Genomic DNA, 23,322 nt, shown 5'->3' with positions numbered 1-23,322 from the left:
GAGTTTGCAAAACAACAGGGTTTCATTTCCTAGGAAGGGCCTGATGTGCTAAGTGCAAAATTTCCATCCATCCATCCATCCATCCATCAATTTTCTGTTGCATATCCAGGGTGGGGTCATTGGGGCAGCAGTCTAAGCAGACCTCCCTCTCCCCAGCCACCTCCTCCAGCTCCTCCTGGGGAATACCAAGACATTCTCAAGCCGATGGTCACCTGACGGTTTGCCAGAATCCAGCTGAAAGTCATTTTTCATGACCTCACCAAACTCCTCCCACTCCCAGCTTTTTGGATCAGAAACTGCTAAAGTCATATTCCACTTGGCCTGCTGAGACCTGTCAGGTATTTCCAGAGTCCCACAGGCTTACTGTGCTCAGAAGGCCTCCTTCAGCCTGACAGCTCCCTTCGCTGTTGATATCCACCACCGGGTTCGAGAATTGCCACCTTGCCAGCCTTATGACCACAGCTCCACACAGCTGCCTCAGCAATGAAGGCCCAGAACATGGGCCCATTCAGGTTTAGTGTCTCCAATCTCCCTTGGGATGCAAGAGAAATTCTGCCAGAGGGGCAAGTTGAAGATCTCCTGGACAAGGGTCTTTACGACATACTCCCAACACACCCTAACTATGCATTTGACTTTACCAGATCATTCTGGCATTCCCCCTGCCATCTGATCCAACTCAACACCAGATGGTGATCAGTTGACAGGTCAGTTACTCTCTTCCCCTGTGTGTGCAAGACATGTGGTCACAGATCTAACGATATGATCACAAAATGAATCACCACCTTATTGTGGTGGAGGGGTTTGTGTGCCTCAGTGATCCTAGGAGCTATTTCGTCAGGGGCAACATACCCCTAGTAGGATCTCGCAAGTGCTATTTAAATATACCTTCATGGAATGTCACATTAAGGACCATGTAACCCCACCCACATTGAGAAAACCAGGGCCCCACTCTGGAGCCAGGCATGGGGGGAAAGTGAGCATCTGGTGGCCGGGCCTCTATGCACAGGACCTGGCCGGTATACAGCCTGAAGGAATTACATGGGTCCAGCCTCCTCTGCAGGGGGGAAGGTGGTGGTTGGATGCAATGTAGATTGGGACCTCAGCAGACCATTCTTTGGGTACCAAATCAGGTTCTAGTGCAGAATATCCCCAGGAAAATAACCAACCTGAAATATACATTCAGCAGCCTGTGCTGCTGCAAAAGCAACTTAAGTATATAATTCTCCATGAGGTGTAAGCTTTTATTTTGCTAAAATCAAAAAATGGAATTATCACAGTGGGGAAGGAGATGAATCCTTCCATTTTCAGCAATTGTGGGAAACAAATAAATGCAAAGTATTCCACGGTAATAATAAAGGGCAGTGATGTGAATAGCATGCCAGTAGAAAGCTGCTACAGCTACTGTAGCAGTCAGTGCTATTTGGACACCTGGCCATTACACCTACAGGAACTTTTATGAGACCCCATTCTAAATACATAGGCATTAATATGGAGCTGGTTCCCCCTGTGCAGCTGTAACAGCTGCCACTCTTCTAGGAAGGCTTTCCATGAAATGTTGGAGTGTGTCTGTGAGAGTTTTTGCCCATTCACCCAGAAGAGCATTTGTGAGGTCAGGCACTGATGTTGGAGGTGAAGGCCTGGCTTTCATTCTCCATTCTAGTTCATCCCAAAGGTGTTTGATGGAGTTCAGGTCAGGGAAGTGAAAGGCATAAAGCATGTAACAGTCACAAACTCCGAAGAGTGTGATTCTCATAGGAACACCGTGAGACTTGATCCATGTTAGTGGTAATAGAGCGACTTCTCCAACACATCTCATTTGAAGTTTTTGTGTGTGTACAAACAGGTAATTATGCTGATCATACAAATATATCCCAATGCCAATGGTTCAGGTTAATGATGGAGAAAAATGGCATAATACTGATATTACTTACCCAGAAGTAGAGCAAACACAAAGAAGCACCACATTGTCCCTGCGAGAGAAAGAACGGATCATAGATTACGGCACCTATGCAAACACACACATCTACAAGTTTTAAAAGTGAGTAGAATGTCCACTTAACCTGCTGGCTTATAGCTCCAGTGATTCAGTTCAGTTGTGTGGGGAGTTTTGTGACAATGTCCAGGCAAAGCATGTAAATATTGTCACAGATTTGAATAAAAGTCCAATGTTAGTTTTATTGCTGCACATACATGCAAATGTACTGGTGTATAGCTCACTGATATGAAGAGCTTATAATGGTGAATCCACGGCCAGGTAGTCCGGCTGCATTTTCTATTTTTGTTTTATGGAGGAAACCAAAACACAAAGCCATACTTTCCATAAGAACCACTGATTTATCTCCAGGCTAGATACCATTATGCATCTTTTTATAGTTGTAATAAACAAAACTATTGGTGAGGGAAGGATACAGCTTGGACTGGAGATTCTCTCTCTCTCTCTCTCTACTGGGATTACTACACATTATTGACTGCACAAAATGCCATTTTCCATTGCTTTATTTCTCCAGTATACTCCAGCATACAGGTAGATTATTCTGCTCTCTAATGAACACTTCAATGTCGTTATAATGATACCACCAAATCCTATGTTTCACAAATGAGTTTATTTAAAAGGAAGCCACTACAGCCAATAGTTAGTACCAACCCTACAAAAAGTGTTAATGTCACAAAAGTCACACCATCACACTAGATCTGAACCCAGCCTCATCCATTTGTATCGATTCCGCATATTTTGGCAATGTTTCTTTCTAAAAGCATGCAGTGCCACTTAAAATTTTGACTGTATAGCTGTAAACTATATTAAGAGCATGCATGCATGCATGAATGAATCCCAGGTATTTGCAAGACAGACTTTGAATTAAAGAGACTCTAGTTAGAAAAGTTACTGAACTTAACTTATATGAATGTTATGACATAAGGGAAACTTTGGTGACAGTAGTGGAGGAGTGGACCTTCAGTCACTGTGCCTTGATCATCATGCGTGTGGCCTTGGCGGAGTAGGGGGCGGGGCCATTCCAAGTTCTCCAATGGAGGCCAGAGGCCCAGCCCACATTGTCGTCGCCAGGGTGCCAATCACCGTGGAGACTGGCGGAGCCACAGCGGCTGTACCACCAGCCCCCACCCCCCTCCGACCAGCTGCAGTCATCCTCCACGATATCCCCAAAAATGCACGGGGAGCAGCCGTCGTTGTCCCGATCGCTGGTGCTGAAGCCGTAGCCGTTCTGGTCGATGCCTTCATAGGCTCCACGGATGGCATCACCTCCACAGACACAGGACGGGATGCACGCGTGCCGCAGGGCAGGCAGGGAAGAGGCATGTTAGCGGTCGCTTTTTCCATCTCACAAACAAATTCATGTATATGACCGTGACAAATGTTTGCATATATGCTACCCAGGGCTCTGATTCAAACCCACAAATATCTTTTGGGTTGTAACACTCTGGATGAGCTGTCAATTTTGATCAATTGTTCCTTCAAAATAAAATCCTAATCAGCTACACTGTACTGTTCCCAAATTATGTACTGGATCATTACTTCATATCAAATTTTAAGATTTCTATAACTTGAAAATTCTATACGCAGTTCCTTTTTCAGTATTTGATATACAAATGGTGATGTACCATTTGATATGGGTTTGTCCCCCTAATGGTAAACACACTGCAATCCATCAGGTACATCCAGAGGAGGGTTCTGCCAGTTACAGGTTATTTGGTAATGCTTTACATTAACTGCATCTCCATAATGCCGTCATGGCTGCGGGGCATAGTGCAGGCAAAAATGAGGGTGACGATCAAGCAAACAGGGAAAACAGGAACTAACTGCAAGGATCCTAAAGTAACATAACAGGGAAAGAGGGCAACACAGAGAGCAGGATTATAGACAGGGACTGGCATAACTGGTACGCAAGTACGCATTCACCTTTAAAATACGTGTGGCAATCGATTGTTGTAACAGCGTAAATGCGTACGTATTTTATGTGCATTTGCGTCGATATGACAAGAAATTATCGTGCACTTTAACCTTTATATGCTAATTCGTACTTCATTTGCGGTATAGAGGTTAAATTACACAATAATTTCTTGTCACGTGAATATGTAAGCATACCTTGACATCCTAACATACCTTAAAGGTTTCAATATACATTAATTAATACAATTTTTTATAATGTTTGTTTCATCCATCCATCCATCCATCCATCATGTGCCATTTATCTGGGATCGGGTCATGGGGCAGCAGTCTAAGCAGAGATGCCCAGACCTCACTCTTCCCAGCCACCATCTCCTCAACCGGCTCCTTTCCATGAGGAGGAGCAGTGGTTCTCCTTTGAGCCTCTCCTGAAGTTCGGAGCTCCTCACTCTCTCTCTAAGGCTGAGCCCAGCTGCCCTGAGGAGGCAACTAATTTCTGCCGCTTGTATCCACAATCTAAAATGTATATTAAAGCTGTTAAGAGATGTTAGGATGTTAAGGTATACTTACACACTGCTTATGAATGTTCTATGAATGCATTATGAAGGTTGACTTAAAGCGTTATTGGCTATTTCATTACTACTTTAGATTTCACTTTAGTTTTCATCTAAATACAATAAATAAATGCTGTGTTTTTCGCATGTTGTTCTTTATGTTTCCTTTACAAAGGAACATTTACTCCAAATGTGCAGTTTGGCAAAGACTGTGGCATCTGGTGGCTGTTCCAGGTCCGACTTACCTGCAGTGCCAGTAAAGGCCCCAACCGTCAGGTTGTAGGCTTCCTCTTCACTACCCAGTCGAAAGTCACTGTACTCCGCAAATGCGGTGCCCCCTTCGAAGTCCCCAAGGTCCACCCTCAAGGTCCACTTGCGACCAGTGTCCTGCACCAGAGACCGCACCTGCTCCAGCCCTAGCCAATGGTCAGCTGAGGGGGGGGGGGGGCAGGGGGGGGGTGTTGGCACAACTTAATAATCTAAAGGCAAAGGTCTATTTATGGGGGGGGTAAATGAAGCCAAATTAAATACTGGAGGGTACCCCCCCCCTTCCAATGGCGCTGGATACAAACCAAAAAAGAATGATCAGATCAATAAAAATTAGTTAGTATTGATATACTCTACTATATTATACACTGCATAAACTCATAGTATGAAATGCATTATTAGTACTCAGTGTGAGTACTTAAATTTTGGTATTGTGACAAGAAAACTTTCTTTAATAATAAAACTAAGTCATGGATTTTGATTGATGATCTCCTACATTTCCCCCCCAAAAAGGGAAACACTCAAATGTCACTGTGTTTTATTTAAAAACCAAAATGTTTTTTTAATGATATTCAGGTCATTTGCGGGCAGGTCAGTTAAAATAAAACGTAAGCAAATTAGTCAAAAAAGCAAGTCGAGCATCATTCTGTCTTTAATATTAGCAGTTGGAGTAACTGTCTGGTTGAATTAATCAGCGCGTTCGGGTCACTAGTGAAATGGACCGCATATCACTGTAGAATATGTATGAATATGTATATTACTGGGGCGGAGAGGCTTTTCGACCACTCTGATTTCTTTCCTGGCCATGACAGGGGAGCGAACTAGTCAACTACCACCTGTCGGTCTTTGAATTCCTAGAAAGTTTGGAAAGTTTGTTCGACAGGCGTCTGGCCAGGTTCGACATGTTGCCTCCCTTAACGAGAAACTTTAAAACAGCGCTTGTACGGTCGTGTTTATGGGCTTCGCCTTTTTCATGCACTTTATAGTTGAAACATCTCCGTATTTCATTTTGGACTGAAACTGCTGCCATCTCTTCTCTGAACCAAGTGAAAAAGTGCACCGCTTTCTTTGCTTGTTCATTTTCCGCAATGCACCATTAAAGCAGCGACATCCCAATCAGTGTTGAGCGTAAAGGGATACATTCCTTTCATCCATCACAAATAGCCATTCACATAATAAAAGTATTGTACTGTTTTCAAAGTTCCAGTACTTGTGTTTTTTTTCAGTACCAGTTTACCGTGCAATCCTAGTACTTAGACTTCACAAACTCTTTGGAGTTAATTATCAAACAAGTATGTGCAACTTGGGAATAGAGTTTCTACTTCAGCTGTAAAGACAACCAGTACTGCCGATTTGAGTGACCCTTACATTGTATGTTTCCGAATCCATTTTTATACTCCGCCCAATTCCTGTTGAAGGGCACACTCCCGCCAGTGCGCCTCTGAAACAAGGTCCATCCCCCGTCTGCCAGCATCTCGCAGGACACCTGACGACAAACATTTTAATCCATAAAAACAGACTGGTAACTAAACATTTCCACTGCAGCATGCATCCTTTAGCTATGCTGTCCGGTCTCATTAATAATTAGCTTGAACAAAGTCTGCATGGTTACTGCTGCCCAGATACACCATTGATATTTGATAGATTTAGGCCTGCTTCCAAAAATTCACACACACACACACACACACACACACACACACAGCTGGGAAGGTCAGGGCCATCAGTCATTATTTTGGGTTATTAAGAGTAAAAAAAAAAAAAAAAAAAAAAAAGTTGGAGTTGGAGATTTTATTAATTGCATTCCTGATGACACAATGGCCTGTCTCCAGATATATGTGTGTGTGTGTGTGTGTGTGTGTGTGTGTGTGTCTGTGGTCCAGGTATACCTTACTTTGTGGGGACGAAATGTCCCCACAATGTGATGAATACACATTTTTTTTTTTACCTTATGGGGACCAGTTTCCTGTTTCCCATATTTTTATTTTATAAAAATCCGTGACTGCAATGAAAAAACTTTATTTTGTTGGTTGTTTATGGTTATGGTTAGGGCTGGGTAGGGATTAAGCTTGTCATAGTTAGCATTAGCATTTTTCCCATAGAAATGAATGACCGGTCCCCAAAAAGATATGTTTACACAACTCTGTGTGTGTGTGTGTGTGTGTGTGTGTGTGTGTGTGTGTGTGTGTGTGTGTGTGTGTGTGTGTGTGTGTGTGTGTGTGTGTGTGTGTGTGTGTGCAATTTGCATGTTCTTCCCGTGTCCATGTGGATACTCTGGTTTCCTCCTGCAGTCCAAATACATGTAATTCAGGCTTACTGGTGCCTCGGAACTGCCCCTAGTGTCTGACTGTACGTGGGTGTGTGCCCTGCAAGAGGCTGACATCCCATTCAGTGTTCATTTACATTTACCGCCCTTAGCCACAGCGACAGGTGTTCCCCTGACTCATGCCCTGTGTTTACAGCAGGGCTCCAGGCTCACTGCTACCCCGCACTGGATAAGCAGTTACGAAAAATGGGTGGTTCTACCACAGCATTCATATAGGCTGAATGTTTTTACTTGTCCACTTAATAACTGGGAATGGTACCTGGAAGGGCTGTTCCACACCAGGAGGCTTGATCCAGTATAAGCCACTATCAGCTCCAGGAGCCTGCGCCTTTATCTGAGTACAATCAGTCCCTGAAACAAACAGGAAAGCAATCGCAAATTGGTCCACTTTAAAGACCTGAAGGACGGAAGGCTCGAATTAGTATAACACAAGAAGTAGTAGTAAAATACCTCTATTGTCACTGCATGATTACAACGAGACTAGGTTGCAGCTTCCATACTCAAAACGATTTACTGACAATAAATGAACTAAAATAATAAATAATGAAAGCAGCATCAGAACTAGTACAGTACAACAAAAAAGCAAATAATAAATATTATTAGCAGAGTGTGTGGACAGCAGAGTATGCTTTATAAACAGTACTGTGTGAAGAGTATGAAATGCCCAGCAGTAATGATAGTGCAAGTACCACAGTAAAAATTTGTGGAAACAGAATATAAAAATCCTGTGAGGGCGAATTAGTGTATTAGTTCTACTGCATTGGGGTTGCTGGTAGCGCAGGAGTCACTGGGCAATCAGGCAGATTATGGGGGGAGCTTGGTCAATCAGATTAGCAAATCAAGGCTAAAATGCTAAAGTAAAAGGACTAATGTCAATAGCATGTTGAAAGTGTCCAAAAGCACTTACCCTGAGCAACAGAGCTTGGTGTTTGAGCCTGCAATGAGACAGTCAAGTGAATTGAGTTAAACAGTCTAGATACACGCTTGTTGAATTTAATTACAGTAGTTAACTGAAACAGATACAATGCTTTACAAAGCTTTTTGATTATTTTTTAGATTTTAAAGTATTTTTGAATGAAGAGTGAAGGAAGGATAACATCACAAATGTTGTAAACATTTTTGCGAGTTAAGTTGCCTATAAAAGGAGCCAGTGTCCTTATCTATCCTGTACTAGAATTATTTGAGCCTGGAGAAATACCCTCGACTCTCCCCCTACAACCTGCCAGATGTTTTGTTACACTGCACAATTCTTATATTCCCCAGACACCAGAGTATCGATTCCTCAAGTGCAGGCGTGTCCTTACATGAGCTAGGATACCAAACAGCAGAACCAGGAAAGGGAGTCCAATCAAATTGGCCTTTTGCCCCATTGTCTACAGAAAGAAAGAAAAATACGATGAATAAGGTCATGCATTAAAATCCAAATCCTCACCTCAGCTAGCAGTACCACCCCTTACCAACAGGTGGGAGTCATATTCTGATATGCGTATTACACTGTACTGATCACTGAAATCTAAGTCACAATTTATGTAATCTAAACAATATAGCATAAAAGCTAAATCTATTAAAATTAAATTCCATTATGATTACTCCATTACATAGGTCTAATATGCTACTTGAAAGAATGAAACTTAATAAAATCTGTCTTATATATCGACAACAAATTAAAAGTCAAAAGCATTTTTAAAGAGTGACAAAACAGTATTATGCGTACTTTTTTAGTAATGATAAAACTCCATTTTACATATAAAGTGCAAAATAATAATAATAATAACAAAGACTAATATTTTTTTGTACGGTTGTATATAAGCTACAGCACGTACGTAGGCTAGTATTGCGTAAACTCTTGAATTATGAAACTCTTTGTCATTAATTACCATTAAAAATTACTTTCTTGGAAACTTTTCTTGTGCATCCACTTGTCGACTTACCAGAGCAGTCATACCGAAGTACCCCGGAAATACCTTGAGGATTTTGGCCAATTGTACTTTTAAGCAACAATGTCACCGCCCCTTTAAAACATCACTCGTCGCTTACTGCTGTTTGTGAAAACAAAGTGACCTTGTTCCAAAATTCTCGAAAGTCACATTGGTACGTTTATGGGAACTGAAACGTAAGAAAAACATACGATGGCCCAACCCAAGACGATTCTTCCGAAAATAAGCGTCATCTAGGGTCAAGTGCACTCTTAGAAAATAAGGAGACATTCATGAGCAAAGTAATCAGATACTTAAAAAGGCGCAGTCATTTCTCGGACTTGCTGGATGGAGCCGTCATCTAAGACAATGCCTTTTTGTGTGTCTTCAGATACCCGATTTCAGAAGGAATTACTTTTACTTAAGTACACTCTTCTAGGACCGAACGCTAAACGAAACAAACCGATTTGCTTATTATTACTTGATGGATTAAATTAAATTAAAATTCACTGTCTTTAATTCGCAGGCTCTCCCAGTCCTCCCAAAGACGCGTAAACTGCCTGCCATAGACTAGAATCTCGTGTAAGCATTGCTACGTGAAGCTATAATATTATTATTGATGTGCACCGAGGTAAAGTTAGTTTAATATTCAACATTTATTTCACATAAAAAAAATACAAACCCCATTTCAGTGGATGATGCCAATCCATATGTGTCACAATTAAAAATTACGTATTCATGTACATTAATCTATTATGCTCCTTAACCATGTTAGGTGGGGAGGATTTTTGCATTTGCTTTTTATTTATTTATTTATTTTTTTGCTTTTTGCATTTTACCCAATTACTGAGAGCCTTTTTGCCATAGACCAACAACATTGTAATGTATTACACGTACATCTGAGGCAGCATAGTAGCGCAGTATTTAGCACTGTCGTCTCACACCTCTGTGACTAGCGTTCAAGTCTCTAACATGCCCCCCCCCCCCCCGTTCAAAACCCATGCTGAAGTTGATTTTACCAAATTGGCTGCAGGTGTGGTGGATGGTGTGTGAGTGTGCCCAGCTCTGGTTTGGCATCCTGGGTGGTTCCCTGCCTTGTGGCTTCCAGGAAAGGCTCCGGATCCCCCTGCGCCCAATGCTGAAAGACAAGTGGTTACAGAAAATGGATGGGTGGATAAACCCACATCATTAAAATATGTCTAAATAAGCTTAAAATTTATGTTTGAAGTGACATTTATGTTGCAACCTCATAATGTCCCCTATGTGGGGACAGATTCATCAGTATCTGGGGATGGCTGCAACATCTTTTAAAATTGATTAAATTGGTACTAATCAATGTCTTTGTTTCCCCCCCGTGTGTGTGCATAGAGAAGGCCTGCCCAATGCAAAGATGTTGCCAAGCAGGCAACTAATCTAACCACATTGCAGTGATAGAACAACTGTAAATGTGTCAATAATGTTCAACCTTTTATTGAATGGTGACAATAAACTAGAATGAGAATTTTAGTTTCTTCTAAGACCTAGAAATTGAAAACAATGAAACATCTGAGAAAGCTTTTTGTTGGTTTTTTTTTTTTTTTTTTTAACAAATGACATTAAATTGAAGTGCGCGTGGGTTTTAAAATGAGATGAATTCAGGTGCATTGTTGTCGCTTTGCTATTTTGAGGCAGCGGAAAGCGATGTTTGAACAACAAAATGCAACTGAACAATATTATATTATATATATATAGATATAGATATATATATATATATAGAGAGAGAGAGAGAGAGAGAGAGAGAGAGAGAGAGAGAGAGAGAGAGAGATGGCAGATATAAGCCACACTTTCATCAGCGCTTGCCTAGTAAGCCTACGCGTTGCACGGGCAGCATTTCGGTCATAACTCTCTGGGTTGAGAGAAACTCTCCAGGCTAACAATGCAGATGTCCTCCTCTGTTGTTACAACACGTCGCCACTATCCCTGGGTAAAACTAAAGTGCCAGCTTGACACAATCTGCCCAATAATATACCTGGCATCAGACGCTAGTGTCTTTGCTAATATGAGCCCGATATAGTTGTCATGTTGTTTAAATAGCAAACGTACTTGCACCCACCTGAGCGCATTGGGGAATGTCGATCTTAAAATGAGGTGCAGTTCGGTAAATTGACACATTGCTGACTTGAGGCAGCGGAAAGCGACTGCATTACAGCATGCTATCAAAATAGTAATATGGGCCAACATAGGTGGGTGCAAAGCACACGTAACCCGCTTGTTATCATGAGGGCAGATTCAATTCCTCTGCAAATCCACCAGTATAATAGCAATCAGCCAAAGTGCAAGCACACCTGGATTTTAAAGGAGCTGGGAGATTATTCTCTAATTGGATTATAGAATGTTATGCATGTTATGTTATGTTCTGATTAGAGGAATTAGACACATTGCAACTGACCATTGTTACAATCACCCTCATCTTACTCAAAGTAAGTTAGATGAACATAAACTCAAAGCACAAGAAACATCATATTAAAGGTGCTTTATTCACCATTTCTGAAAGAATATTCAACCACATCCTGCAATTCATATACTGAAAGATTCATAAAAATATAAAACTAGACCCTTGAATGTCATCATTTTATGAAGATTGCTGCAAAAGTTGTATAAATGATCTGGTATCAAAATTACTTTAAGACCAAATTCTATATAGCTTATTAAATGCAAAAAAATGTTAGGTCACTTGGAAAGGAAAATTACTTTAATATATCGGTAATAAAAGCTGTGACTGAAAACTGGCATTGAGGACATGTGACTCAGCTTGCATTTTCCTGCAGTGTCAGCAACTGCAGATAGCTGAAACCGCCAATCACGCAGCAAAACCCAAATACCTCCCCCCCCCGCCAAAAAAAAAAAAAAAAACTTAAAAAATTCCTATTGCACTTGAGTAAAGTACTGTGCAAAAGTCTTAGGCAGTCAAAGAAAATGTTTACAGTTGTTCAACCAGGTAGTAATTGTATATTTGCTCAAAGAAAACCCCACAGTTAGAATATATATGGAAATTAACCAGCTGACAATTTAAAGTATAAAAATGAACACATTTCTTCTGAAGAGTGTACTACAGAGCGGTTAACTGGCTTAGTGAAGTTTCTGGAGGCTAACTTCTGAGCTTTGGGTACTATGAATCATCGCTCACTTTTAGTATATTGTCACTGCATGCCCAAACTTATCTGAGCAGGTCTAAGTGCAGGTTTTCTGGTTAGAACAAGCAAAAATCCCACCCATTCACCAAAATCGTAGCCATTGAAAGAAGTCGGGACGGGGGACACCACTGATTTTTTTTAAATTTTGTACAAAGAAATTAAATGTTTCAACCCCAATATTGATATTCGGCTCTGGCCGTAGTCAGATTAAATTTGCGCCGGGGGATGCTGATGATTAAGTTTGCCGATAGGAGCGGGTATTACCTACATCCGACAGGAGCGGGTATTACCTACATCCGACAGGAGCGGGTATTACCTACCTCCGGCAGGAGCGGGTATTACCTACCTCCGGCAGGAGCGGGTATTACCTACATCCGACAGGAGCGGGTATTACCTACCTCCGGCAGGAGCGGGTATTACCTACCTCCGGCAGGAGCGGGTATTACCTACCGCCTACCTGTCAAAGGGCAGCTCTTAGTCTGTATCATGAGTGTAGAATGTGGATACAGCTGCCTTCATGCTTCTTTTATGTTAACACACTCAGACAGAAATGCCTGGTTCACTTAAGCCTGCCATCCGTTAACGTCTGTGCATGTAAAACTCACCTCCTAGTGCCCCAGCGTTACCCAAAAAGTTACCGATATTCTGTTAGCAAAGGTGTTGAAATGGCCTAGCTAACAAACTTTGACAGTTGACAACAACACAAAGATCGACTTTCTTTCTTTCTTGCTTTGACTGCCTAAGACGTTTGTGCTACAAGTCCTATAGCTCCTATTGAATTACAAAACACAATGCAGTCCAAACCAAAGATTTTAAAATATTTGCTGAAAAGTGACAGAGCTCACATAACTGTAACCAAAACCATTCTGGAAAGGCTCAACACCAAAAAGGAATGATGCTGGATGGACGCCTTCTTAGCTACGCAGTTCCTGATCAGACACTCTTGTGCGTGTGTGTGTGCGAGCGCGTGCGCGTGCTGAAACTGGAGAAGGGCACTCCTGTTCTCGGACTCTAGACAGATCCCAAAAGGACTTGGTGTCTGAGCCTTCATTTCTAACCAAACCAACACACAATGATGGAGATGGGGGGTTGAGGCCAGGCTACATCTCACCAAAAGCTTTTCATATTGATATTACGTTTATAGCAATAGAAGTAGCAGCACTTCAGGTGAGATCATTTGTATGTATATAGTTGATAAATACAGAAGTAGTTTGGCTAGTACAGCTTTTCCTGCACAAATACGGTTCCAGTCAATGGAGATAACTGGTCATGAAAGGAATTTAGTAACATACTTCCTGCCCAAATTGCAGATTAAATGTATAATTGAAGACTTGTATTAATTCTTGGAAGGTGGAAGGACCATGTTCCACTCCAACTTATTAATAAAACTCACCCATGATAAAGTCTGTAATGGTTTTGCACTGATAGTATAAATAATTTGCATTTCCCTGCAACCAGATGGGCGTCTCATGACTTTTGGTAGGAAACATCCTCACTGGCCTTACATTCATTTTTCCCTCTCCATCTTTGTGGTCTGGAATGGCTAACAGAAGCCCTTACGCCAAAAACGACCTCCCTAGACATTAATTCACCTGAAGAATCTGTGAAAATGGGGGCTATTGGATTATCTGATTTCAGATTAGTTCTTAGGGACAATTCTTAACCAGAAACCATCCCCTGTTTTCACAGTCAAGTGATGTGTTCGTCAGAGAGGCACTATGATGATCAGGTAACACAAATTTCACTGGCCCAGGTTGGAGGCCTGCTGTCATAGCATACAAACGGTCTGGAGGTGGCCCCTTGACCTTCCTCCCCTGCCCCACCCTCATCCCTCTCTCCCTGCTCCATCATCCCACCCTGGGCCACCAGGCCGGGCTTTTCCAAGTCCAGCTGAGTAGAGAAAGGCTTCTTCAGAACCTTGAGGACCCGCTGGACCTTGGAGGCGAAAGACACAGGAAGTATTAATAAGAATTCACCAGTTCTATTTTTTTCTTTGTACGTATTTTGAGATTACAGAATCTGTGACACCGTACGTCATCTTCAAAATTCAGTCACTGGTTTATCAGTTTGAGAACCCTCAAAACAGCTAGTGCTTATCGTCATATAAAACAAAAAAACGAGAGACATCCATAAACTTTTGACAAGAAACATTGCTCGACGGCACATCACAGCGTATCACATCACAGAAATGAATGGAATTCCAATTAATTGTACGGTAGTTTTTCAAAAACAACCTATGCCCAACCGAAGCACAGCAAGGTTGGCTGAGTTAGCTGAGCACACCTCATGCTACCGTTTTGGAAATACATGGAAAGATAAGGAAGCTTGAAGTATCAGTGAAGAAAGAGGCAGCTCAACAAGGACAACATCTATTAAAAAGCACACAACAGACTGCTGCTGTATACTGTATACCGAGGTGGATCCTGCATTCAAAGGGGCACCGGCGTGTCAGTACAGTTTGATGGGTTCCCTGGACTCAAAGCTACTTGCATCTGCCTAACTGACCAATAGGGAGACCAACCTCTGAGAAGTCACCACTTTCAGCCACATCGATGGCATTCTGGGCGATGTAGTTTCTGAGCACGACCCGGGGATTCGTGCTGTCCATTACCCGCACCCTCTCCTCCTCCACAGCATGGACATCATCCAATCCAGTGCACTCCTGGGCAAGGCGCCTCCTACAATGAGACACACATCAGCACATCATACTGCTTGTAACTATCATTAAGCATTAAATCCTATAGCTTCAGGACAGCTGCCACTTGCAAATGCTCTTCTGTTCTTAGGGCTCTCTCCATTTGCTGAAGATCCCCCGCATTTGCAAATTCACCATCCATATCAGTAGACTTCACCTTCATTAGGTGCAGGCCGCTCCCTGGTAGGACCACATTCAGAATACCTGTGTTCCAGATTCCCAAGTCGACATCACATCATCAACACCTGCATGAGTTTATCTGATGTCCTTAACTGCCATTAAGCCTGTATCTTGCCAAAAACTTTGGGATGATACAGCCAACAGCAAGAGAGCTTCAGATGACCTACTGCACTACCAATCCAGTGGGTCCCTTGGAACCAGCACTGTCTGACCTAGCAGGTTCTGACCTCTCTGGACTCTGCTGTATGACCTAGTAGGGTCTGTGCTTCAGGACCTGTACTGTTTCATCCAGCGAGTCCAATCCTCCCTCTGCTTGGACCTCAGAACCTCCTGGTTGGTATCCATGAGCTCCTTCAGCCTTGCAAGCTTTTCCATCTGCCTGGTAACCATCTTCTTGCCAGCCAACAGCTGGAAGATGGCTGGGTTGGACTCAGCTAAAGACAAGATCATCAACAGTTCACTGATGGTGGGGGAAAATGGAAAACAGAAAAATGAAATCAGTACCCAGTACAGATAACTGAATACATTTCATATTTGATACTCTTTTGAAATCCAAGAACTATTAACACAACTACCTCAGGTGTTAAAAATCCAAGCATAAGAACTTGAAACCAGCTCCTTTTACCATTCAAAAGTTTGTCTAACAATCGTATAAAAGTATAATCAGAGGAATTCTTAAAAATGAAACATGCTCACCGTTGGTCCATGGTGGGTTTGTTCGCTGCCTTGAGCTCCTCCAGGGAAGCGCACTGCTCCAGGAGGAGGTTCACTGCAGCCTCCAGGACATCAGCCTCTACCTCTCCCTCCTTGGGACAAGGTACCTGGCTCAAGGAGCGGAACGTGTTGGTAAAGTCAGCGCCTGGAGAGAGCATTATGAGACAGGGAAGATTAATAAGCGGCTATCAGAATGCAAGAAGCACTTCCACATACAGTGAGGGTCACAGGTTTCAGACGGACGGACGTTCAGCCACACCAGTATTGTGCATCGTCTGCAGCAGCTCTGTGACAAGCAGCTCATCCTCGGCCTCCTCCTTCCTCAGCAAGCCCAGCTTCCTCCGCATGTTGCCCAGGTAGAACGTGTTGTAGAGGGGCAGGTATTCATCCAGGATGGCCTGTGCCTGGCCCTCCGGCAGCTCGGGTCCGAGGGCCTCAGCCAAGCATGCCAGGTTCCAGCGGCACACCGCCGGCTGAGCTTGGTAGGAGTAGCGACCCATGTTGTCAGAAGCGTTGCACACAAAGTCTGGGTCGAACCTGAGGCAGAAAACCACCTAAACCACTTCGAAATAATTCAATTTCTGCCACGTCTTTCAATGCTGCCGGGTCCTTGTATTTATATTTTACCGGAGCTCTCAAGTTTCATCAAAGGTTTGGAGTGAGATTACATGTGTTAGGGACGCAGCGTGTGTCTCAGGGTCAGCGCGTGACACTTTACAGCCCTGCCTACCACATTCACTGGATCTTACCCGGCCATTTCCACCGTGTCTGCACTCCATATGTGTGCACATGCATGTAATAACATCCTTGAAGCGGGATCATGTAAATTATTCTGGAATTTACCCTGAAACAACAAATGCTATTTTCTGATTGGCTGGTAGGTGGCTATTAGATCTGTATAATTCGGGACAGCATTGAACTCGGAGGAGAGCTCCACTCCATATGTCTGCGTCTCATCCATCAATTCTATATAATGGGACACCTTGGTTGGCATGAGACTTGAGAGCCCTTATTTTGCTTATATGACCCGTGACATGTTTATAACTCAAATAAATCTGGCCAGCAGATCAATATTTCATTTTCCACGGAATAAAAACAGTGTAATGTTACCCTGCTAATAAACAGTGGCACATTTCACCACTGGCACTGGCTGGAGATGCCGGCAAAAGGGATTCAATCATATTGAGGTACAAAAATAATTCCATCCACTACATCTTTTTTTCTGTATGTCTGCGTAACTTCCATGTTAGCGCCCGTGCTTGAGGTCAAGCAATCAGCAAGATTATCACTGTAAGTGCCTCTGAGAAACTGAATCAGACCGAGTTCTGATGGTCTCGCTCGATATACGACAATGTGGTCAGCCACTACCTGGGGGCATATTTACAAATCGCACTGGTGTGCCATAGTTATAACATTTAGTTATACGGTTTCCAAAAATGGTCACAAAATGCGACTAAACGGTCGCAGCCAGGAACCCATGGAGCCACATTTTTGATGTCTTAGGCTTTGTTTACACTACGTGACAAACAAAAACAAAGTGTCAACTCTAGGGTATTAAAAAACAAAACCACTGGCCTCTTAAATGACTGTTTTCCCGAAAAAGCCTGCTTCATGTAACAGCCCCTTTTGGCAGTCCTGGGAACAGACATCCCATGTAAGAGGATGTGGAAAGGAAATTGGACATTGGTCGGCCCCGGAGGGGAGGCATAGTGGGTCTGTTATGTCTTAGGCTTCAGACAAGAAGAGATTGTTTTGAATACTGTGTGACCTCGCTTCGTGATAGCTGCCTGCGGTTAGTTCCGCAGACCCAGAAGAGAGCTCGGACCTTGGTGAGACGAACAAGCGGAGCCGGGGGGGGGGGGGAAGAGAGAGAAACCGCCTGCAGGAAGAGATTCAAAGCTGCCCCAACTGGTGCATAAAAAGTTTTAGTTATAAAGTAGTCGCAGTAGGCCAAACGCAATATGTTACGCGGTAGTGCAAATGTATAAGTAATTGTTACGATAATCATATTAATCATGTGTTAACCATGTATTTCAGGGGTGGGGAACCTGATCCATGGAGGGCCAGGTTTTTGGGATGACCTCTCAATCAGCCAATAATAAAACAGTGGTTCTCAACTCCAGTCCTGGGGACCGACTGTTATTGGCTGATTGAGAGGCCATCCCAAAAACCCGCACCGGCTCTCCATGGATCAGGTTCCCCACCCCTGATGTATTTGCAGTGATTCAATGACAATACGTCAATATGTCAATCATTAATCAAAGGACAACCAAATATTTACAGTAATTCAATGACAATATGTCAATATGTTAATCATTAATCGAAGGAAAACCAAATATTTACAGTGATTCAATGTCATATAATCACTATCTATACTCATTCCTCAAGTTGGAGCCTAGCAGTCGAGACATGTTCTGGTAAATTTAGCAAAATGGGTGGATTTTACCTTGCTGCCAAGGTGAACCAATAGAGCGAGAGAATTGTGTTTGTTATACGTTTGGTCACAAAGCACTAACAAATAAAGCTCAATCAGAGGGGTATTTTCCGCACGTCGCTTACATCATCCGAGATCAGATGCCTCATCTTGGATGAGTTAATGCCGGTGAAACTCATCCGGGATAAGTTGGATTTTCAAAAGTGGCTGTGTAGTAGATTAGTCTAGTTAGATCCATTCATCCGAGATGATTACACGCGACCGTGCTGCTTGAAAAGCCCATAGAGTCTAGAAAACTTGATCGGCAAGTCTTTTATTGGCTTCCACAAAATGACAAAAAACAGGGCGCAATTTTTCACGCAATCCGAGCAGGACCTTTTATTAGAGGGGTATGACGAATTCAAAGATTTAATATGTAGTAAAGGAAACACATCAAAAGCGGCCCAAACCAGAAAAGACGGCTGGCCAAAAGTGTCCGACGAATTAAATGTGAAAGCAGTTTTTAGCTATTGTATTTATCACTTGAATGTAGTATTACGTTTCCAATTTACATGGTCTGTTTGGCTGTGAGAGTCTGACCTCACCTAATTGGATTATACGGAGCTAATAAATTTTTAAAATATAATATTTCATCTTGGCTGAAGTGGTATCTTTTGAAAAGAATATCATCCGGCAACAAAAAAGGATCTTGCCGATCGCGCAAAACCCTCTCAATTTGAATTTCCCTTCTTATTATTTGTGCACCGGTTGCAATTGGTCGCTCATCCATAAATGGCGAAGCACGGACACTGATTAAGTGTGTGAGCTAATCCTTGTTAACGTAGAACAAACCTGCTCCGAGCAGGTTTGAGGATTTGGGTGTGCTGCTATGACAACACATCCGGCAAGAGTCTCGGAAAACAGACAGATCCAGGATCATGCTAAATCGTCACCAGTTACATCCGGCTAAATGAGTAATCCACGTACGAAAAATACCCCCCAGAACTTAGAAGTCCTTATTAACTGAGGACTATGGTTTATCAACTGGGTGCTCCGGGTACCTGGTGCCAGAGTGTGACGGGAGCACTTTGCTGGATTGCTCAGGTAAAGGAGATAACTTTGCTCACCAACTGAAAGGTCCGGTGCTTTATTCATTAGAGGGGATTTATCATTTTTCTACCACAAGGACTCTGCCAGATCAATGCTGAAAGGAAGGGGCAGCCCACCTGTCCATGAATCCAAAGGGGCCATAATCTAGAGTCAGTCCCAAGATGCTCATGTTGTCTGTGTTGAGGACGCCATGACAGAAGCCCACACACTGCCACTGTGCCACTAGTCGGGCTGTGCGCCGTGTCACCTGGATCACAGGGGATAACACATCATGTTATCTACATTACATCTCTGAAAATACTTTTACCCACAGCATCTTGCACAAATAAAAGCTGCACACGATACCTGAGCAACCTAGGTAGCACGTCTTGCTGGGGAAAAAAAATCTATAGCCACAAGTCCATTTCCAACCAAACCAACCTAATTTTACTAAGATTGTACAGCTGAGACCATGTGAGGTTGAAACCCAAACAGTCCAGTGTAAATAATCAAGCATCAAAAGTTTAACAAATAATTTTCATTGTACCCCCCAGATGAAATAGTAGTTATGTGTTTAGCTCTGGTGTTGCTAGCTTTAAATACCAATAAAGTTTACATATTGACTGGAGATAATCGGCCAAGACTGACACATAAGACAAATACTGATATTTTAATTTTTAATGAATATCGGCCAATACCATTACGTGAACTGGTATATGGTGAATCTCTAAGCAACTTGTCTAAATGGCTCTAAATGAAATTAAGCTGTAGGTTTATCTATATAATGTTTCTGTGAAGCAGTACTAATATCCAACAAATACGTTTAGACTTTTTACATTCATAAGGTCAAATGTTGAATGCAGTCACACTTTGGTTTGCTGCCAGTAAGCTGTGCAGTTTCAATTTTGTTGCAATATGGCTCAATTTGACCATTTCCAGCTCTTCCCCCATACAATATGACTGAAAAGTTTGAAAAAGATCCATCAACTACTTTTTCAGTTATCAGACTAATGGTATCAAATGTCTAAAACTGCCCTTCCCTTTGCTATCACCATTTGGGGCTGCCTCAGTTTTGGAGCACATTTCCAGACCAAAGCTTGAAAAAGAACCATCAAATACTTTTCACTAATTGTATTAAAGAGATCTGTAGCGGTGGATCAGTGCAAAAACTATATGAATTCCCTGTATGGAGAAGACAATAAACAAAGGCCTTTCATTGTTTGTAAATTTTGTGTAGGCTTCTGTACTGCAGTACTAACAAAATATTTTCAAACTTTTGGTATTGAAAAAAGTGTGTATTTTAATATATACAACACAAGTCAGAGTACAGTACAGAGTACCCATAATGCAAGAGCATGGTGATTGCAGATATGACTATAGAGTGGATTTGTGGTCTTTTACTGGACTGAACCAACATGGTACAATCTAAATAAATACTGGCACATTATAATAATCAATATAGAGTTGCACATTCCGCCAATAGCATCCCTCCAGTACCTCTCTGAAGAAGGCAGCATTTCGCGCCTCCCTGTCTGTGTGGCTCTGCTGAATTTCTGGGTAAAACGTCTCAATGACGTAATCGAGGAGCTGGGCCCGGATGTCATCCCGGCCAACGCTCGGGCCCTGGCGACCGGTGAACTCATCCGCCGGCTTGAAGATCTCGAAGGACCCAAATCTGCACAGAGACACATGCATGTGATCAGAGCAAAGCAATCAAGATAGCTGCAGAGAGCTGTCACAACCAAATCATCTACGCTCAAAAACAGTGAAGAGAAACAAGGGATCAACCAGCTCTATTTTAGCACAGGTGATCATCCAGTAACTAAAGGCTTGCAAGTACAAACAAACAATATAACACATTTACATCAGTTTAATTCCACCCAGAGTATATTGTAATAACCCACAACTGGGTTGTGTACATTTAGACATTGTTCACTTTTCACATACATGAATACAAATGTGGGGATGCTGGTAACCTCACCAGAGTGCCTGAACCCTACTTGTGATGTAATGGGCAATACTAATTGCAGTTATCAGTAACTATGATAACCAGGGCCGGTCATAGCCATTGTGGTGCCCTAGGCAAGCATCACTGCCAGTGCTCTGGATCCCCCAAAGGCACTGATCGTCTGAGACAAAGTGAAATCAGCTGGCTAAGTCTGCACCCCACCTGGGGGAGCTGTTTTCTGCTGGCACTGTTAAGGGTGCGAGTTCTTCTAAGGGTGCGCGCCGGCCAATTTCACTTTGTATCAAATAGTGAGCACCACATGCAAGTAAAATTGGCTGGCTAAGTTGGCACCCCCGGGGTAACTGCCCTTCTTGCCCTTGCCAGGATCCCCCCATAAGAGTAACGACACAGTTTTAATGGACAGACTAAAATGGACTGACATCCACTGAAATGTAACTGGGCTCTTAACTGGATGTGCTCCAGAGAAATATAAAAAATTCAAAGGTCCTTCAACACCCTCTCTCTGCCTCCCTCTCTCCCTACCTCAGCGAGTTAAGTTAGAATTGTGTTTAGAACAGGGTCTCTCCTAGTTTTGAGGGAAAGGGTCATAGACCCCACAACAAACTAGAATCCAAAAATCAGCCACTACACTCATTCATTTTCAACCCTGTGGCCCAATACAAAGCAGAAATCAGTGATAAAGATGACTAAAACAAAAACCGGTACTGACCGGATGAAAGTGGGGGCGATACGCAGGACAACAGAGCACCTTTCCCGGCGGGCCCGCCCGTCGTAGAAGACGTCACGCAGTACATGGAGGTCAGAGGTGACCAGTGAGCCCGCACGGGTGGTGGGAATTCCCAGGGCGAACACTGCCTCGCTGCACAGGAACTCCCGGATGCTGGAGCGCAGCACCTTGCGGCCGTCCGCTTGTCTGAAAGACATGTGTTGTTGTCACTAGCCACTGCAGATGCTAATCAACAGGAACTGTTCCAAAAGCCATTTGTTACAGCAAATGGGCTTCTGATCTGAGCAATGGAATATGTATCTCAGAAACAAAACATGACAGACCCGAGATGCCTATCCATGGTAGGCGCGCGCACACACACCATTCCAAAAGTGAATATAATGCATTGACAGTATGATTTTGAAATTCCTCCTTAAAATCTACATGAACTTTCTACTTTAGTACCTTGAATAGGGTGTGGGCCCAGCGCCCTTCACCTGAATCTCCCAGCGGCCAGAGGGGTTTTCGCGCAGCAGATCTTCGCTTTGATCCGCGGGGGCTTTCACCTCGCCCAGGTAGCAAGCAGCTCCGTCGCCTAGCTGTCCAGCGAATGAGCCGAACTGGTGTCCGCAGTAGCAATGAGCGGCCGGCTCGGAGCCTGGCATGATCTTGGATCCGCTGAGATACTCCGGGGCGAGCGGATCGCTCAGCACGTCCTGGACGCTAAGCCCAAGCAGAGCCAGGGCGGGCTCGGACACTGCAACGAACCTGGGGCTGAGCAGCGACTGTGTCTGAACGCGGGTGAAGCAGGCGCCCCGTACTTCCCTCACGCCTGGCTCCAAGGAAGGGTCCAGCGGAAGCCTCCTCAGCGCCAAGTTATCAAATGGAAGGCGCTCCAGAGGTGAGCGGCACACCGTCGAGCCCGTGGGGTTCATGTCGACCGTGGAGATGGATCTAAGGGACAGTACGCTGCGGCGGAAAATGCTACGAAGCCAGGCAGTCGGCACAGCTGCTGCAGCCATGCACTGCGAGCGGCCCGGGGTTCAGCGACACGAGCCCGGAACTCGGACAAGAACCAAAACAAGAAACCACGTGACGCGGGCCACAACCACGCCCCCATCCGATTCGCCTGTATAACGTCATTGCTGCTGGAGTGACAGACATTTAGTTTGTGATCGTAAATTTTATATCCACAATACCTGAAAAAGCAACAGCAGCAACGGTCGAACCGGCTAGATCCGTTATTTAATAGTGCGGTTCAAGTACGAGAAGTGGACCACTGCTAAATAGTCCGTAGACCCGGAAGGGGTTCAGGTGTATTAACCTGGTCCGCGGTGCAGAGTTGTATTTTTTTTGTGTGTCATATTCAGTACTTCACTAGGAACGGATTTCAGTATTGCTCGAAGAACTGTCGCGACA

General features: G+C 43.4%; 2 protein-coding genes across 4 annotated transcripts; both read right to left on the bottom strand.

The window, feature by feature from the left end:
• Positions 1-2,584: 2,584 nt before the first annotated feature.
• Positions 2,585-9,137, bottom strand: LOC111845667 (angiopoietin-4-like). 2 transcript variants are annotated; one of them, XM_023815250.2, is made up of 7 exons: positions 8,980-9,137; positions 8,353-8,421; positions 7,956-7,983; positions 7,308-7,399; positions 6,094-6,211; positions 4,704-4,889; positions 2,585-3,259 (listed from the first exon to the last, which is right to left on the bottom strand). In XM_023815250.2, the coding sequence occupies exons 1-7, from the start codon at positions 8,989-8,991 to the stop codon at positions 2,958-2,960; spliced, it is 807 nt and encodes a 268-aa protein (XP_023671018.2). In that variant the 5' UTR covers positions 8,992-9,137; the 3' UTR covers positions 2,585-2,957. The 2 variants fall into 2 exon arrangements, with proteins under 2 accessions (XP_023671018.2, XP_023671019.2); XM_023815251.2 differs by having other exon boundaries at positions 8,926-9,033.
• Positions 9,138-11,461: 2,324 nt separating this feature from the next.
• On the bottom strand, positions 11,462-23,176 carry selenoo1 (selenoprotein O1). 2 transcript variants are annotated; one of them, XM_023815242.2, is made up of 9 exons: positions 22,369-23,172; positions 21,907-22,110; positions 20,726-20,903; positions 19,366-19,496; positions 15,986-16,263; positions 15,709-15,871; positions 15,287-15,472; positions 14,659-14,815; positions 11,462-14,072 (listed from the first exon to the last, which is right to left on the bottom strand). In XM_023815242.2, the coding sequence occupies exons 1-9, from the start codon at positions 22,923-22,925 to the stop codon at positions 13,854-13,856; spliced, it is 2,073 nt and encodes a 690-aa protein (XP_023671010.2). In that variant the 5' UTR covers positions 22,926-23,172; the 3' UTR covers positions 11,462-13,853. The 2 variants fall into 2 exon arrangements, with proteins under 2 accessions (XP_023671010.2, XP_023671011.2); XM_023815243.2 differs by lacking the exon at positions 11,462-14,072 and having other exon boundaries at positions 14,681-14,815; positions 15,240-15,472; positions 22,369-23,176.
• Between the last annotated feature and the right edge of the window lie 146 nt (positions 23,177-23,322).

Source organism: Paramormyrops kingsleyae, chromosome 3 (assembly GCF_048594095.1).
Source record: "Paramormyrops kingsleyae isolate MSU_618 chromosome 3, PKINGS_0.4, whole genome shotgun sequence".
Lineage (NCBI taxonomy): Eukaryota > Metazoa > Chordata > Actinopteri > Osteoglossiformes > Mormyridae > Paramormyrops > Paramormyrops kingsleyae.
The sequence above is the reverse complement of the archived record's forward strand: the minus strand, read 5'-3'. Positions and strand labels throughout refer to the sequence as shown.

Excerpts from the sequence above, each read along its gene's own strand:
- LOC111845667 (XM_023815250.2), bottom strand. Across the intron at positions 7,984-8,352 it reads TGTTTGGTATCCTAGCTCAT|GCTCAAACACCAAGCTCTGT; the intron begins GTAAGGACACGC and ends GTCTCATTGCAG. Across the intron at positions 4,890-6,093 it reads TGGATTCGGAAACATACAAT|CTGACCATTGGCTAGGGCTG; the intron begins GTAAGGGTCACT and ends CCCCCCCCTCAG.
- selenoo1 (XM_023815243.2), bottom strand. The coding sequence starts at position 22,925 with ATGGCTGCAGCAGCTGTGCCGACTGCCTGGCTTCGTAGCATTTTCCGC. Across the intron at positions 20,904-21,906 it reads ATCGCCCCCACTTTCATCCG|ATTTGGGTCCTTCGAGATCT; the intron begins GTCAGTACCGGT and ends GTCTCTGTGCAG. Across the intron at positions 15,872-15,985 it reads GCAGACGATGCACAATACTG|GCGCTGACTTTACCAACACG; the intron begins GTGTGGCTGAAC and ends TGCTCTCTCCAG.